This window comes from Petaurus breviceps, unplaced genomic scaffold (assembly GCF_028583685.1).
Source record: "Petaurus breviceps papuanus isolate PSGF00001 unplaced genomic scaffold, PetGlider_PUasm1.0 90879, whole genome shotgun sequence".
Lineage (NCBI taxonomy): Eukaryota > Metazoa > Chordata > Mammalia > Diprotodontia > Petauridae > Petaurus > Petaurus breviceps.
Window position 1 is genome coordinate 12,256,023 of NW_027187368.1, and position 17,293 is coordinate 12,273,315.

Consider the following 17,293-nt stretch of genomic DNA (forward strand, 5'->3'; position numbering starts at 1 on the left):
GGGGGGGCAGGGCACATTTGAGAGATGTTACAAAGGTAAAATGGATAGGCCTTAGCAAGAGACTGGATATGGGGAGAGAAAGTGAGGAGTTCTGGATGACTCCTGGGTGGTGAGCCTGGGTGACTGGGAATATGGTGGCACCCTCAATAGTAATAGGGAAGTTAGAAAGAGGGGCAGATTTTAGGGGAAAAATAATGAGTTCAGTTCTGAACATGTTGAGTTTAAGATGTCTACTGGACATCCAGTTGGAAATGTCTAATAGGCAGTTAGAGATGTGATTCTGAAAGTCAGCAGAGAGGCTGGATTTGAGGATTATCAGTATAGAGATGATAATTGAATCCGTGGGAACTGATGAGATCACCAAGTGAAATGGTATACAGGGAAAGAGGTCCCAGGACAGAACCCTATAGGACACCCATTATTAGTAGTGGATGTGACCTGGACGAAAATCCAGAAGATTCAGACAGAGTGGTCAGATAGGTGGGAGAAAAACAAGGAGAAAGTAGTGTCCTAAAAAATGTAGAGAGAAAAGCATGTCAAGGAGAAAAGGGTGATTGACTATATCAAAGGCTGAAGAGAGGTCAAGAAGGATGAGGATTTAGAAAAGGGCATTAGGTTTGGCAATTAGAGACTATTAGTAACTTTGCAGAGAGCAATTTCAATTGAATAATGAGGTCAGAAACCAGATTGTAGAACGTTAAAAAGAGAGCAAAAGGGAAGTTGAAACACCCAACTTTTTGTGACCCTGTTTGGAGTTTTCTTGACAAAGATACTAGAGTGGTTTGCTATTTCCTTTCCTAGATTATTTTATAGATGATGAAACTGAGGTAGACAGGGTGAAGTGACTTGCCCAAGGTCACACAATTAGAAAGTGTCTGAAGATAGATCTGAATTCAGAAAGATGAGTCTTGCTGACTTCAGACCCAGTGCCCCTTTCTACTGTGCCACCTCGCTGCCCCAGGGAATGGGAAGTGGAAACACCTGTTACAGACAGCCTTCTTAAAGAGGTTAGCCCAAAAGAGCAGGAGAGGAATGGGATAATAGCTAGCAGGGAGGGATGGATTAAGTGAGGATTTTTTTTTTTTGCTTTTTGGAGGGCTTAAGTGACTTGCCCAAAGTCACATGGCTAGTAAATATGTCAAGTGTCCGAGGTCGGATTAGAACTCAGGTCCTCCTGACTCCAGGGCTGGTGCTCTATTCACTGCGCCACCTAGCTGCAGTGAGGATTTTTTGAAGATGGCAGAGACATGAGTGTATTTGCAAACAATAGGGAAGGAGCCAGCAGACAGTAAAAGATTGAAGATAAGTGAGAGAGTAGAGAAGATAGAGGGGGCAATCTGCTGGAGAAGATGGGGTCACTTGTATGTATAGTGAGTGGGCTTTGCCTTGACAAAGAGAAGAACCACCCCTTCATGTGAGATGGAGGAGGTGAAGGAGATAGTGGCAGAAGGTATCTGGGTGAAATGAGATAAGGAGGAAGGGGGTAGAGGGAGCCCTTAGTGAATGGACTCAATTTTTTTTAGTAAAATGTGAGGCAATATTCTCAGCTGAGAGTATGGGAGACAGGGGAACCATAGGACGTTTGAAGAAGGATGAAAAGGTTTGGAAGAGTTGCTGGTGAGTGGGTGAGTCAACTAGGGAATGTGCAGGCGTTGCCTCGCTGCAGTGAGGACCCAGTTAGGATTATATAAGAAATTTCTAGTGGGCCCAGTCAGCTCAGTTTCATGATTTTCTCCAGCTTTGTTTAGCAGCAAGTATGTAGAAACAAAGGCAGCATGTGGTAGGAGTGAGCCAAGGCTAAGGTTTAGCAGGGCAAGACCCAACATATGGTAAAGGAGCCACAGACTTAAGAGAAAAGGAAAACATTTCACTGAGGAGTCGAGATAGGGAAGAGAGGAGAGTGTAGCCAGTGTAGGAATGATGGCCTGTAAGAGAACTGTGGGGTCAAGGGATTGGCAGTAATAGAATGGGGCTTGGGGTTGCAAAGAAAAAGGAGAGGACAAACGGATTGTGATCAGAGGAGAGAATTCAGAGTTCATGAACATGGAAGAGGTGCATTTGTGGGTGACGGCAAGATCAAGGTATGACCATCTTCGTATGGACTGAGGTAGGATGGTGGAGTAGGTTACGTGAAATGAAGGACTCTGCGGTTGGGGTGTTTGAAGACATATTAATATGTGTGTTGAACTGTCCTATATTATGAAGAGCTATGAGGTCAGAATTTTTGAAGGAGTATTAGTATGTACATTGAGGCCCCATATTATGATAACAGGAGTTGAGGAGGAAAGAAAAATGAAAAGCCAGGCACCGAACTCATTGAGGAAAGACAGGGAATATCTTGGGGGTCAGTAGATAAGTTACCCAGTTTTGATTAGGTGGTAGATATGGATTGAGTGAACCTCAAAGGAGGAAAGGTTACTGAGTGATAGTAATAAGGGAGTAAGAGTATGGATGTGAACCTAGCAAAATCCTGCTGGGACTTTTTCCTTTTCTGATCACTGAGGAGCCCCTCAAAAGTTTTATCATCACCCATAAGCAAGACATAGACTGTCATACCCATCTGTGCAGCTTCCAGACCACTGGCATAGTCTGTAGTCACAAACCTTCCCCAGTTGAGCAAGAACCTGTGCTTTCTCAGGGGCTTTTGAGATCTGTTAGTTTCTTTTGTAGCAAGCAGCAAAAATCTTTCACTCTTGTACTGGAGAAGGAAGTACTGTACCCTAATGGAGTGATGGCTTCCATGGACACCAATTAGTGTCCACATTTCCTTATTTTCTCCTTCTTCTCCTGTCCTTCCTGCTTCATTCCCACTTCTCCTCTTTCTTTTTCTCTCCTCCTTCCTCTTCTCTTCATTCCCATAATTATCCTCCTCTTCTCTTCTTTCCCTTTCCTTCCTCTTTTCTCCATCCTTCTCTCCTCCTTTCCCTACTTTTTTCTCATGCTTCTTCTTTCTTCCCTTTTCCCTTCCTCTCCTTCCTTTGTCCCAGCATTTCTTTCTCTTTTTTCTTTGCTTTTTTTTTTGGAGGGGGGAAGGTAGGGCAATTTGGATCAAGTGACTTGCCCAAGGTCACACAGCTAGTAAGTGTTAAGTGTCTGAAGTTGGATTTGAATTCAGGTCTTCCTGACTCCAAGGCCGGTGCTCTATTCACTGCGCCACCTAGCTGCCCCATCCCAGCATTTCTTAACATTTTTTTTTTTTTTTGGTGTCATTGACCCCTTTGGAAATGTAGTGAAACCTATGGACTCCACCTCAGAATCATGTTTTAAAATAGTTGAAAAAGCTAGATGATGAATCTTTTCTCCTTGACTTAAGTCCAGTCAAAGAAAAGAAGGACAAAGAATGTAGAGTCTTTGCTGTTGATTTCTCTTAAACATTCAAAGATCTGGGTCCTTAATCTCAATAACACTAATTTAATATCCTTGAATTTATCAGTATCAATATGTTGCTACTATATAGGAATATGCTAACTCCCAAAGATCAATCCTAATCATGATCTTGGTAACATCTTAGATAAAAGTCTGAGCACAGCAAGAATTGGGTTTAAATTTAAATTTTAAAAATTAAAATTTTTTTTGTGGAAATAATGTAGCTGTATACACAGAGAAAGCTGCAGAAGAGAGACATGGCAAGAACGAGCTTTCTTGTAAGCTCTTAAAATTACTATGACAATCAGATACTAGCCTCAGACTTATAAATCTCTGTGGGCTTTGTTTTGTATTTAAGTTATGGTTATATTTAAAATAAGACCTTTTATGTTTTACTGATACCCTTTTCGGCTCTCTTGACTCAAAGATACATTTTTCATTAATATTCAGATAGGCTAGTTTCTCCTTTGCCACACTAGCAGAGTTCACCGTATATACTCCAGTCCCATCATCCCCTTACCTGTTAGCGGAAGATATCACAGTATCTCAGGGAAATCTGGGGGAGGAGGGAAATGTCCTAAATTTTCACGAACTGATGTAGTGTATTTAATTCTGTCCGTTAAATGCATATACTGTACAAACAATTTCTAAAACATGTGAGTTACAATTCTGGCCGCAAAGCCTCACAGCAAGCTCATACGACAATAGGTAAAAGTAATCACTGTTTCTCCTTGACAACAAAATTGGAATTGTACAAGCAGAAGAATATGCTGTATAAGTTACAAGATGAGGCTGATTTGAAATTATATATAAATAGGAAAAGGAAAATCTAGATCAAAAGGAGAAAGGACTGTACCTTTGTGATAAGCCACTGAGAGTCACTATACATCAGTGTTTTATTTTCAAAGATGAAGACAATCTTTAATACAAATTATCCATAAAAAATTTGAAAATGCTAAAATTCATTTTGAAATTAGTGAAAATAAAGCTGCAATTTTTTTTCTTTTTTTGCCTTTTGGAGGGCAGTTGGGGTTAAGTAATTTGCCCAAGGTTACATGGCTAGTTTTTGTGTGTGTGGGTGGGTGTTAAGTGTCTGAGGCTGGAACTGAACTCTGGTCCTCCTGACTCTGGGGCCGGCGCTTTTACTCACTGCGCCACCTAGCCTCCCCAAAGCTGCAATTTTTATCCCATACAAGTCCTAGAAATCTATTTATGAATCACAGGATAAAACTGCTCTATCCCTTATTTTCTCCCTCCCCTGGCCCTTTGTCCTTCCTCTGCCCTCTTCTTTTTTGTTTCTTCTCTCTTACCTACCTTTCCTTTTCTTTCTTCTCTCCTCTTTTTCTCACTTCTTCCTTTCTTCACCTGTCCTCCTCTCTCCCTTCTTCCCTCTCTGATCAAGTAATTTCCATAGCCCCTGTGTGACTACAACTTTACTTAGTACATCCATCTCCCCATTATCTAGAGGAATTTTTTCCACTTAATGGATTTTTCCAAGATAAAGAGTTCCTTCCAAACTTACTGCTATTTTTTTTATCTTAATAGTCTACCACACACACCTCCAACAATAGCACAGTCTACTTGTATTTAAACACAGAATTGTAATTTTTAGAGCTAGTCCAGCTTCTTTCTTCTCCTTTCCTTCTCATCCAGTTGGAAGGAATCTTAGAATACAGTATATGAAGTGTCAAAGCTGGAGGGACCTTTGACTTAGAATGTGAGAGCAGAAAGGAACTAGCTAGTCCAATCATGTCCTTTTACAGATGGGGAAACTGAAGCTGGGCAAACAAAGTCAACTAGAAAGTCAGTGACAACCAGGAACAGAAACTTGACCTTTCTCTTCTCCCATCTCCTCTCCTTCCCATATCTCATCCCTCTAATTTGTATCACATTTATATGACACAGCTTTACAGAATGCTTTCACTCATGAAAGAAAAGTAGGTTATCTCCATACCAGGAGACTAAGGCTCAGACACCTGAAGTGTTCTGCCCATGATCACTCAGCAAGTCAAGACCAGCTCTCGTCTATTCCAGGAGACTATGTTGGCTGTCCCCCAGTGCCCAACCCTGGTCTTTCTTCATTTCATTCCAGCTGAATCCCTTCTGGGCTTCCTCTGTTATCTTCATTGGCCGAGCATGGGATTCAGTATCTGACCCCATTGTTGGTTTCCTGGTGAGCAGGAGCCCCCGAAGAAAGTGTGGCAAAATGATTCCATGGTGAGTGAACTGGGTCCTGAGGGTTGGGAATAGCAGGATTCCAGGTCCTTCCCTGCCACTGAATGCTCAAAGACTGAGTCTTTCAACAAACATTATTAAGTGCCAACTGTGTAGGGGGTCACCAAGCTGGCCCCTAGTGGATATAAAAGTTTAGATGAGACTTAGGCCCTGCCTTCAGTCTAGTAGGGGAATTAGACACAAACATAATAAGCCATGTTAAATGAATTAGAGAGAATCTGGACATAATGTGACAGTTAGTGACCAGAAGGATTAGGGAGGACTTCCTGCAGGAGTTGGCATTTGAGTTGGGCTTTAAAGAAAAAAGAAAAATTAAGTAGGCAAAGTGGGAAAGGGAGCATATTCCAAGCAGAGGGGAGACCCCAAGCAAAGGTGGAGGAACCACAGGGTATATATACAGAGGCAGAGAGTCCAGCTGAGGCAAAGAGTGTGGTTAAGGGAATGCTATGTATGAGATAACACATAATGATAGTAGGGTAGCACCAATTTGTGGAGGGCCTTGAATGCCAGGCAAAGGAGTTTGAGTTTTAAACAGTAGACAGAAGAAAAACAGTAAAGGACTTTGAGTTCAGATTTGACACTATTTCAAAAAACTCAACTAAACATTTATTAAATGCCAGTGTTCAAGACCCTGACCTAAGTGATGGGAGTACAAAGCAAAGACTGAAAATAGTACCTTTCCTCAAGGAGCTTATATTCTTTTGGAGGATATAACATGGAAGCAGATACATAAATACAAGATGAATTAAGGCAAGAGAACATTTGGTGGCTGGGGGATCAGGAAAGAGGGGCCTCCATGAACAAGGCTAAGGATTCTAAGAGGCAGAGATGAGGAAGGAGGACACTGGTACAGCTTGTGCTGAGGCTTGGGACAAGGAGATGGCGTGTCCTAATTGTGGTGTGGAATCAAGGATGTTTTCTCTGCTTTGGCCCCAGGTTATTCTTCAGCCATAGGAGGAGAGACTCAAACTTTCCCAAGAATAAGTTTCACCAGGCAGGGACATGGCAGGATGAAGCTGCATGCTCAGACTGGGCACTCTGGCCTAGGAGTCAGGAGAAATGAGTCCTAGTCATTGATTTATCCATTGGTTCAATCAGTATTTATTAATCACCTACCATAGGCCGGACACAGTACAGGGTGCTAAGATGATACAGGTTTACATAGGACACAGAATCCTTACAGCCTCGTAGGGGGATAAATACAGTGACACAGTTTCACTAGAACCCAGAATATAGTTAGGGACGTACTGTTAGATAAGGCCAGAAAGTATGACATGATAACTGCTAACATGATAATTAGAAAGGTACAAAGCAAAGTAGAGTGTGAGGTCTGAAAAGAAAGTCTATTCCTGATTAAAGAGATCAAAGAAGACTTCATGGAAGTGGCAGTATTTGAAATAGATTTAAATTGAAACTGGACCTCAGTTTCCTTCTCTGTAAAATGAGTCACCTAGGTGGTAGAACTCTGGACTTAGAATCACCAAGAACTGAGTTCAAATTCTGTCTCAGCCACTTATTAACTGTGTGACCCCGGGCAAGTCACTTAACCTTTCTCAGTCTCACTTTCCTCATTTGTAAAATAGGAATAATTATGGTAGCTACTTAATAGGATTATTGTGAACATCAAATGATATAACACATTTTAAAGTGCTATATAAATGTAGCTATTATTATTACTTATTATCATTAATATAATTAATATATTTTAATATAACTATTAATTATTATTATTAATGAGGGGGTTAAACTAAATGAAGATCTCTACCAAGTCAGACAGCCTTTCTTTGGGTCTCAGTTTTCTCACCTGTAAATTGAGGATAATAATCCTTCCTACCTCAAAGGATTGTTGTGAGGTACACAATGGAGGTAAAGTATTTTAAAACCACAGAAATGTAACTGTAAGTTGTTACAGTCCCAGTGGGGTTGCCATGAAGGGTATTTTTCTGACCAAATTCCAAGGGATGTTCTAATCTGAAAACTCTCAAAGTCCCCTGACCCTGTATGGCATCTTCATAAATCCAGCTCTAGACCTGAGGAGCTTTGTGCTCAAAGTTGGGAAACCTAAGCTGTGGCATGTGGGGCAGGCTGCTTCCCTCCTCTGGATCTCAGCTGCCTCATTTACAATCAGTCAACATTTATTCAGCACTTTCTAGGTGCTAGGCACTGTGCTGAACTCTGGGGATACAAAAAGAGGCAAAAGATGTTATTCCCTGCCCTCAAGAAGCTTACAGTCTAATGATTGCAGATTCAGAGCTTGGAGTATGGTCTAGTGCTAAGATTGTAATAGTGATTACAAAACTAGGGTAATGATGTCTTATCTGCCCCTAAGGCAGGAGGCTGGACCCCATGATCTCTTAGGATTTCTTCTAAGGATTATGATTTGAAACACTGAAGTCTTGATAGGCTGGAAGTCTTGTTTGGGGTGGGGATAGGGGTGAGGCTTGCACACTACATTTGGAAGAATGCCTGAAAGGCAACTCTTCCTGTTTTGCCCTTTGAAAGTTCTTGGAAATGTCAAATTTTACATTTCTAATTGATTATGGACAAGATGCTAAACTTACTTGAATCTTGCTTTGTTTGTTGAGCTCCCATCAGGGATTCAGGAGCATGAGTGTGTGGTAGAACTCTCCCAGAAGTTTGTTTTAGTAAATTTCAGATAATGGATCATTTTCTAGTGACTTTTTTTTAATCCTTAAATTGAAAAAATTTTCAGTTATTTGAGCTGCCATTTAGTTGGATTCTAGTTAATTGAGGCCCCTCTGTGCCAGGCTCTGCCCCCAAAACACCCACCCATTCTGCAAATGAACAAAAATAAGTCAGCTGTATCATCAGGTTTCCCCCCACCCCCAGTTCAGATCATTGAACAGAGGGCCCTTAGAACACAGAACATTATAGCTAATAGGGACCTTGAAACATAAAACATAGAATGTCAGAACTGGAAGGGACCTTACATCACAGAATATGTGTGGTGAGAGGTATCTTAGAAATCATCCAGCCTCTTCTTTTAAATCAAATAAAAACAACAAATCAGCAAAATGAAATAGCTACTTGTTTAGAGGAATCTCTTAAGTGCTAGAGGAAATACACTGTACTGAGGATGAATGATTTGTCCAGGTCATACAGCAAGTTATTTTCTATGCCAGCACTAGAAGTTGGGTCTCTTGACTGGTCCAGGGTGCTGAACATGACCTCTGTGCCCTGCCTCATGGGGTGCCCCCCATTCTTTCTCTGTTTCACAGGATTTTGGGCTCTACCCCCTTTGGCATTTTGCTGTACTGCCTCCTCTGGTTCACCCCATCTGATACCCTAACCACGTCCTGGAAGTTCTTCTGGTACCTGACCACCTACTGTTTCTTCCTGACATGTCTGAGTGTAAGGTAGCTCCAAGAGCTCTAGGGATTGGGCATCACTTGGGACCCTGGGGATGCAAAATTTAGACTAAAGTATGAATTGGGGCTGTGGTGGAGGGAGAGAGAGGGAGATTCAGAGCTTGAAGTATGACCGTCTAGTGCTAAGAGCACGAGAATGGATGTAAGAGTGAGAGTTAGGAGGTCTATGTGCCACTGATTTACTATGTGACCTTGAATAAGTCACTTACACTCTTTGGGATCCAGGTCCCCTCATCTGTAATCAATCAATCAAGAGACATTTATTAATCACCTGCCATGTGCTAGGTGCTCGGGATTCAAAGGCAAAAATAAAACAATCCCTATCCTGAAGGAATTTATATTCCATCTGGGGAAACAGCATGTGTACATATGAGTTTTAACCAAATAAGTATAGAAAGTAAAATATAGGGTGATTTTGGAGGGGAGATGCTAGCAGCTGGGGGATCAAGAACAACCTTATGTAAGAGGTGACACATGAGCTCAACTTTGAAGGAAGCCAGGAATTTTAAGAGGCAGAGGTGAAAGAGAATATATTCCAGACATGGGAGGCCAGCCTGGGAGAAGGCAAGAACACTGAGATGCAATGTGGTGTGTGAAGGAATGGCAAGATGGCTAGTTTGATTGGACTGAAGAGTACCTTGAAAGAGAGTAATTGTAATGAACCTGGATTGGAGCCAGGTTGTAAAGGACTTCAAGTGTCAAACAGAGGAATTTGTATTTGATCCTAGAGGAAATTGGGAACCTCTAGAGTTTCTTAAGTAGGAGACTGACATAGTCAGACAGACCTGTGCTTCCAGACTCTCACTTTGGCAGCTGTGTGGAGGGTGGATGAGAAAGGGGAGAGATGGGGCAAGGAGAACAAGGAAGAAGCTATTGCATTAGACTGGACAAAAAGTAATGAGGACATGACTTCAGGTGGTGACCACATGACCGGTGAGAAGGAGTCAGACATAAGCAATGTTGTAGAGGTGGAATTGAAAAGACTTGGTCACAGATTAGATATGTGGGTCCAAGAGACCCACAAGAGAGCCCAAGAAATGCCTAAGTGGGACTGGAAGGACTGTGGTACCCTGGACAGAAGGAATAAACATTTAGAAGAGAGGTGTATTTGGGGGAGAAAATAATGACTTCCATTTTAGACATGTTGAGTTTGAGATGTCTATGGGACATTTCACTTTGAAATATCTAATAAGCAGTTGGTGATATAGGACTGGAGCCCCAGAGAAGATCCAAAGCTGGATATGTAAAAGTGAGAGCTATTTATGTAGATATGGTCATTCAATTATGGTAGCTGAGGAGACCCCCAAAAATGTAGTAAGAAGAGAAAAGCACCCAAAACAGAGCTTTGGAGATGGATGGATGGATGGAGGGAGGGAGGGATGGATGGATGGATGGATGGATGGATGGATGGATGGATGGATGGATGATCCAGGAATGGAGACTAAGAAGGAGACTTCAGAGAACCAAGAGAGCAATGTCACAAAAAAATCAGAATATATCCAGGAAGAGAGGGTCAAATGTTACAGAGGTCAAGAAGGATGAAAGATTTTAATTAGACGATATCTAAAGTTCGTTCCAGCTCCACCATTTTGAGATAAAGGGCAGATCTGTAAGTAGAAGGAGGCAAGGTGAGGACGGGAAAGTGGAGAGGAAGTCTATCGAGACAGAAAGCAATTAAAGGACAAAATGAGCAAACTACCACTGGATAATGGAGAGTTGTCTATGTTCATTTACTATATGTGCACTGGCAATTTGGGGTCCTCTCCTGGCACAGCATCCCAACAAGAATCAGGAAGCACATCTGCTTTATGTCTAGAAGTGTTTATTGCCACCTGTGCACTATGGGTCCCAGGGGAAGGGGAACAGTGCAAGGGGCATATGGCAGAGTTAGAGACTTTAGTACCCATGGGACCTTGCCTCTGCAGTGCTACCATGTGCCATACACATCGATGACCATGTTCCTGGGAGGAAGCCAAAGTGATCGAGACTCGGCCACTGCCTACAGTAAGTGCCAACATCCCCAGAAAGGGGTGGGAGGTGGGGTGCATTTTTCCTGATCTAGGATGGCCCTGAGCATCCCCCAAAGACATACTGTTTTGAGAGCCCCAGTATTAACCACAATGCTCCACCTGCATTACACCTTCTCCCCCAGTGGCCCCAGAGACTAGTGTCTGCCTCTTGAATTTACATAGAATTTTACTGCAACCTTTGCTTGAAAATAAATAAATAAGCAGATCCCCATTCTTCATTACTGGAACTGAAATCAGGAGAATTGGGTTCAAATCCATGCAGTAACACTCACTGACTATGTGGCCTTGAGTAAATAGTCATTCACCCCCTCCCAACCTGTTTTCCCATCTGTAAAATGGTGATAATGATACTTCTATGACCTACCTTCATAGTCTTTTGCTCTTGAGCAAATCATTCCATCTTGATAAACTTCTGTTTCCTCATCTCGAATGGTGTATAATGCCGTTGGTCCTATCTGCCTCCCAGGATAACGAGTTCAGTTTGGGACATGTAGAGTTTAAGATCTACAAAACAGCCAGTTCAGGAATGTTAATAGAAAGTTGGAGGCACAAACAGGAAGGACATCAGCAGAGAAATTAGGGCTGGATAAATAGAGATACCATCAGCATAAAGATAACTGAATCTATGAGAGCTGATGAGATCACCAAGGGAAATGGTATAGAGGGAGAAGAGAAGCAGGCCCAAGACAAAGTCCTGTGTGACACCCACAGTCCGCAGACATGACCTGATGAATATCTGGCAGAGGAGGCTGAGAGGAAACAGTGAATGAGATCATAGGAGAGGGCAGTGTACTGAAACCTAGAGAGAAGAGAGTATCAAAAAGAAGAGCCTGATCAACTCGGTCAGAGGTTACAGGGAGGTCCAGAGGGATGAGGATGGAGGACTAAGAAGATGAGGATCGGGAGCTGAGACCACCAGCAACTTTGGAGAGAACGGCTTTGGTTGAAAAATGAGCTGAGAAGCCAGAATGGAGAGAGCTGGAGGGAGAGGAGAGGAAGTGGAGGCCCCTGTTGGAGATGGCCTTCTAAAGGAGTTTAGCCACAAAAGGCACGAGGCATGGGGGATGTTAGAGAGGATGGAAGGATCAAGGGGGTATATATTGAGCACAGGGGAGATATGGGCATGTTTATGAGCAGTAGGGAATTAGTCAGTAAACAGGGAGAAATCAAAGAGAAGTGAGAGTGGGGATCCTAGCAGAAGCAGTATGCTAGAGCAGACAGGACTGCTGATCACAAAGTCCATAAGCCAAGGAGAGTTAGCCAGTCAATAAATATTTATTGGGAATGGGATCGCTTGTGCACATGGAGAGATTTGCCTTGACAAAGAGAAAGAGTCACCTCTTTGGGTGAGACAGAGGAGATGGTGGCAGAAGCATCTGAGTGCTTTGGGATGAGGAGGAGAAAAGAGGGAGCTCTCAGTGAATGGCCTCAGTCTTTCAGTAAAATATGAGACAAGGCTTTCAGCTGAGGGGTGGGGAGGGGAAACCATGAGAGGTTTATGAAGGAATGAAAAGGTTTGCAAGAGCGGCTGTGGAGAGTAGGTTAGTTAGTTAATTAGGAAGGTGCACAAGGATTGCCTTGCAGCAGTGAAGGTCCAGTTGAGGCTATGTAACATAAATTTGTAGTGAACTCAATCAACATGTTTTCATAATTTTCTCCAGTGTTGTTTAGCAGCACATGGTGGGAATGATCTGAGGTTCACATTTGGCAGGGCACAAATGACAATATGATAAGGGGATGACCGACTCAAGAAAAAAGTGTATAGTTCAACTGATTTACCAAGAGTTCAAGATGGGAAAGGGAGGGAAATGTAACTAGTGCAGGAGTGATGGCCTGAGAGAGAACTGAGGGGGTCAGGGGATGAACAGTCATAGTATGAATGAAGGATAAGGTTTGGGGTAGTAAGGCAGAGGGAATGACAATAGATTGTGATCAGATGAGAGAATTACAGAGTTCATGAGTTTGGTGGTGATGCATTTGCGGGTGATCAAAGATCTGACCATCTTTGTGTATTGTTGAGGTGGGGTGAAGGAGGTGGTCATAGGAAATGAATAATTTGAGGGATTCTAAGGGTAGTATATTTGAAAAATTATCAGTATGTATGTTGAAGTCCCATAGTAGTATGAGGGCAGGAGTTGGGGAGGAAAGACTGTGAGCCAAGCACTGAATTCATTGAGAAAGGAAGGGTAATGTCCTTGAGTTCTGTAGACAACAGAATCTGAAGTCAAATTTGAATTCACATCTTCCTGACTCCAGTCCCAACACTGTCCACTGCACACTAGCTGCCTAGAATGGGAATATTGGCTTCTGCCCTCCTTGGGGACTATTACAAATAAGAATTATAGACTCAGAGAATCTTAGATCTTAAAGGGCCCATAAAGCAATATCCAAGTTGGAGAACTTTAGAACATGAAATGTCAGAGCTGGAAAGGACCTTAGAACATAGTAGAGTTGAAAGGCACCTTAGAATATAGAACAAGCAGTTAGCCACCTCATTTTATACATAAGAAAACTGAGGCCCAGAGAGGAAAAATTTAGTTGTCCAAGATAACACAGTAAGTAAATGGCAGACCTGAAATTAGAACCCAGGTCTCCTGAGTTCCAGTCCAGGGCTTTTTACACCAGATGAAGTAGATTCTATAGAGAAACAGAGTTATTCCAAGTCTCCTATATTTTTTGCAGAGGTTTCTATAAGTAAAGGGACTTAAATGTAACCTGTGCTTCTGTGGACAGAATCAAGTGGGATGAGATAAGATTTTAGGATGAGAGCAAGGCCCCCATGTCTCCCAGGCCCACTTGTAGCTTTGAGCAAAGAATTCTTTGAGTGGGAGCCTGAGTCACAGAAGGCTCCTGGTACACCACAGTGACTCACAGCTGTCTCACCTGAGCCAGCGGCTCTGCAGCCCCCAGAGAGCTGAGGTTGAGTCACAGAAACCCACACACTCCACAGATCCCAGCTGTCTGGTGGCATGACAGTGCCATCCCCACACCCCACCTCCAACCCAGAGCCACCAGCCTCTCCTCTGAGCCTCATCCCTCACCCACCCCACAGCCTGCACTGTGTTTACAGAACCACAACGTCAGAGCTGATAGAGACCTTAGAACATAGAATGTCAGAACTGGAAGGGACCTTAGAATATGAAATTTCAGGCCTGGGAGGGCCCTTCAAACATAGAATTGTCAGAATTGGAAGTGACCATAGAACATAGAATATCAGATCCAGGATGACCCTTAGAACATGAAATATTGGAACTGAGAGAGACCTTAGAACATAGAATGTCAGACCTAGAAGGACCTTAGAACATAGTGTCAGAGCTGGAAGTATCAGTGCAGGACAATATCTATAAAACGAAGAGTCTCTCCAGCTCGGGCATCCTAGGAACATTCCTTCATCAGTTTGAAGTCAGAGAGTTTCCTAAGCCTCCCTTCATTCTATGCAGAGGTAGGAGACTACAGGTGTGAAATATAGCATATGTTGCTAGACCCTTTTCCAGTCTTTGTTACAGGGGAACAAATGGTTCCCTGGTTAGGGAGCAGGAGAGGCCTATTTGGAAATTGAGGTGATATAAAACCAAAAGATAGCAGTATTTTGTTTCTAAAGAGAGCGGGTTGCCTGGAACACTTAGAAGTCAAATGACTTGCCCAGGGTCATATAGTCCATCTGTGTCAGAGGTAGGATTTGAACCCACATTTCCTTCCTCCAACAACTTTCCATCCATAGAGTCTCCATGATCACCATATAATACTTTATCTTACAATAATAGCACATTAAAAAAAAATTTTTTTAAAGCAATCGGGGTTAAGTAACTTGCTCAAGGTTACATGGCCAGGTGTTTCTGGGTGGGTGCTAAGTGTCTGAGCCCAGATTCGACTCGCTGTGCTACCTGGCCGCCCCTTATAATAGCACATTTTTATAGCACTTTGCAATTCACAAAACACTTTGAAATCATGTACCTCATTTAATCCTTAGGATAGCCCTGGAAAAGACGCAGAGCAAGAGCTACCAGGACAGTTTTACAGATTAAAAAAAAAAAAAAACCTGAGGCCCTGGGAAGGGAATTAACTTACCAAATGTCACACAATTGATTAAGTGGCAAATCTAGTCCTGGACCAAGCCCATGTCCAGTACTCCCTATGCCCTATTCCTTATACTGTATCAGGGTATGGCTACCAATCTCACCTTTGACACTAAATTGCTGTGTGACCTTGGGCCTCCTCTTCCTCATCTGTAAAGTAAAGGTGTCACTAGATCAGATTTTCTTACCTTCTTTCACTGCTGCTGATTTTTTGGCCTTCTCTCCTTCCTTCCTCTAACCCTACCTGTAACAGCTACCTGTTCACACCCATTTCTTAGCCATCTTCAGATTCCCAGGTGGCTACTTTCCCTGTCCCCCACTCCCATGCCAGATTAGCGAATCTGAGCCCTGGTGCTTCTGCCAGAGCCTGCTTGTTTCATTCTTGAGACTACGTCTGTTCTTTCCTCCCTCAAGCATGTTCTGAAAGCCTTGGCCATAAGGGAATGGGGTGGGTGGGTGGGGGGGCAGTCCATACTTTTCTCTCTCATTTGAAAAGTAGGAGTTAGATGATATTATGGCAAAAGTCTTTTCCAGCTCTAAATCATATGACTTCATAAGATAACCCCTAAGGTCAAGCAGAAGGGTTTATTAGTAAGGATCTAAGGCTGGGGCTTACTCACTTAGAAGGGTGTAGGGGGAAATTTGCTTAAATGAGACTGGGTTGGGGTACTGATAAACCAAGGCAGCTCTATTTTGGGCCCCATTAACTCTGGTGTCTCCCACCCACAGGGATGGGGATGGAGGTCCTGAGTACTCTCATTGGCACTACCCTCCAGGGGCTGATTGTGGGCAAATATCATGCCAGCATGACTTTGAACTGCCAGGGACTCAATGGATCCTTGCCTAATGGGACCATGGGCAATAGCACCTCCCCACTCACTGACACCTTGGAAAACACAGTGAGTACACGTTACTTACCTTCTGATAAAGAGGAGATGAACTCAGAGTATAGAATGAGACATATTTTCAGGTACAGCCAATGTGGGAATGTGTTTTGTCCGACTATGCCTTTTTGATATGAGTTCTGTTTTTCTTCCAATGTTTGCATGTTGAGGGAGGGGAGGAGGCTATGCAGGGGTAAGGGGTACAGTTACCAAAATGAAAAAAAGAAAGAAAAAGAAAAGTAATTTTAAAAAGGTCCATTGAAGCATTTTTTTAAATGCACAGAAGAGAACAGAAGGAAGGTCATTAGGAAGACCAGGCAGGCAGGGTAGCTTTGAAAATAACACACTGAATTTGTTTTATACTTGGAAGCCATCTGTGGTACAGTTTCATGACTGCATGTGTAATCCTCTTTTTCTGTTCTGATTTGTCTTTAGAAATGTTTATCTTATTTGGTGTTTGTGATATTCAAAATTTTAAAGAAACCTCCAAAACAAAAACCCACAGTGAGTGGTCAGCAAGAGGTGCCTAGCTTCTCCCCTTCTACTCCTCTGATGGCTGACAGCCAGACATCAGCCCAGGGCCTGAGGGACTGACAAAATTCTTGCTTCCCCCATTTTGTGCCCAGTTTTGTACTTCCTCGTAACACAGAAGACTCACCAGAGGGGAGCAGACTCAGTCCCTGCCCTGGAGAGAGCTCACTTTCTAGCTAGGAAAGTAATATACACATAGGGCTGTGTGACCTGAGGCAAGTCATTTAACCTCTTTGCCTCAGTTTCCTCATCTGTAAAATGGGGATAATAATAGAATCTACTTCCCAGGGTTGTTGTGAGTAGCAAATGAAATAATTGTAAAGCTCCTAACACAGTGCTTGGCACATAGTAGGTGCTACATAAATCTTAGCTATTATTTATGTAGATCTATAAAAGTTTGTCATAGACACAGAAGAACCCAAACCCTTCTGCCCCTGGTGCTCTGTGTTCTAAGCACGCTTCCACCTCTCACGTTCTGTGTTTTGTTTTCCAGTTCTGATTTTCTATGTGCTATGTCCTGAGGCATAATTCATCCCTGATAGAGGTTCTGTATTCCAAGGACCCTTAGAGTTTGGACATTCTGTGTTCCCGTATTATTCCAAGGTGTCTTCCTGTTCTCACTTTTAGTGATTCTTTGATGATATATGGCAGTTAGTGTGGCATAGACTAGTACAAGTATTCCCATTTTACAGATAATAAAACCGATGCTTACAGGAGCTGGCATGACTTTCACATTGTCACAGGCAGGACTCAGGTCTTTGGAGTTCAGGTTTTAGGTACCC

General features: G+C 42.7%; 1 protein-coding gene and 1 long non-coding RNA gene across 5 annotated transcripts in view; one reads left to right on the plus strand and one right to left on the minus strand.

Annotated features, from left to right (window-relative positions):
* Positions 1–17,293, minus strand: part of LOC138150421 (uncharacterized) — a 118,796-nt gene that overhangs the window by 60,604 nt on the left and 40,899 nt on the right. The window contains exons 2-3 of one of the 2 annotated variants that reach the window (XR_011165569.1): positions 11,385–11,524; positions 6,092–6,644 (exon numbers count right to left, since the gene is read on the minus strand). This is a non-coding gene — a long non-coding RNA (uncharacterized lncRNA). Of the gene's footprint in view, positions 1–6,091; positions 6,645–11,384; positions 11,525–17,293 lie in introns of those variants that run through there. The other variant, XR_011165568.1, reaches the window with a different exon arrangement.
* Positions 1–17,293, plus strand: part of LOC138150417 (sodium-dependent lysophosphatidylcholine symporter 1-like) — a 50,354-nt gene that overhangs the window by 7,996 nt on the left and 25,065 nt on the right. For 2 of the 3 annotated variants that reach the window (XM_069073853.1, XM_069073852.1), the window contains 4 exons: positions 5,459–5,583; positions 8,841–8,973; positions 10,916–10,994; positions 15,826–15,995. In XM_069073853.1, coding sequence (XP_068929954.1) covers positions 5,459–5,583; positions 8,841–8,973; positions 10,916–10,994; positions 15,826–15,995 — 507 coding nt within the window. The remainder of the gene's footprint in view (positions 1–5,458; positions 5,584–8,840; positions 8,974–10,915; positions 10,995–15,825; positions 15,996–17,293) is intronic. The other variant, XM_069073854.1, reaches the window with a different exon arrangement.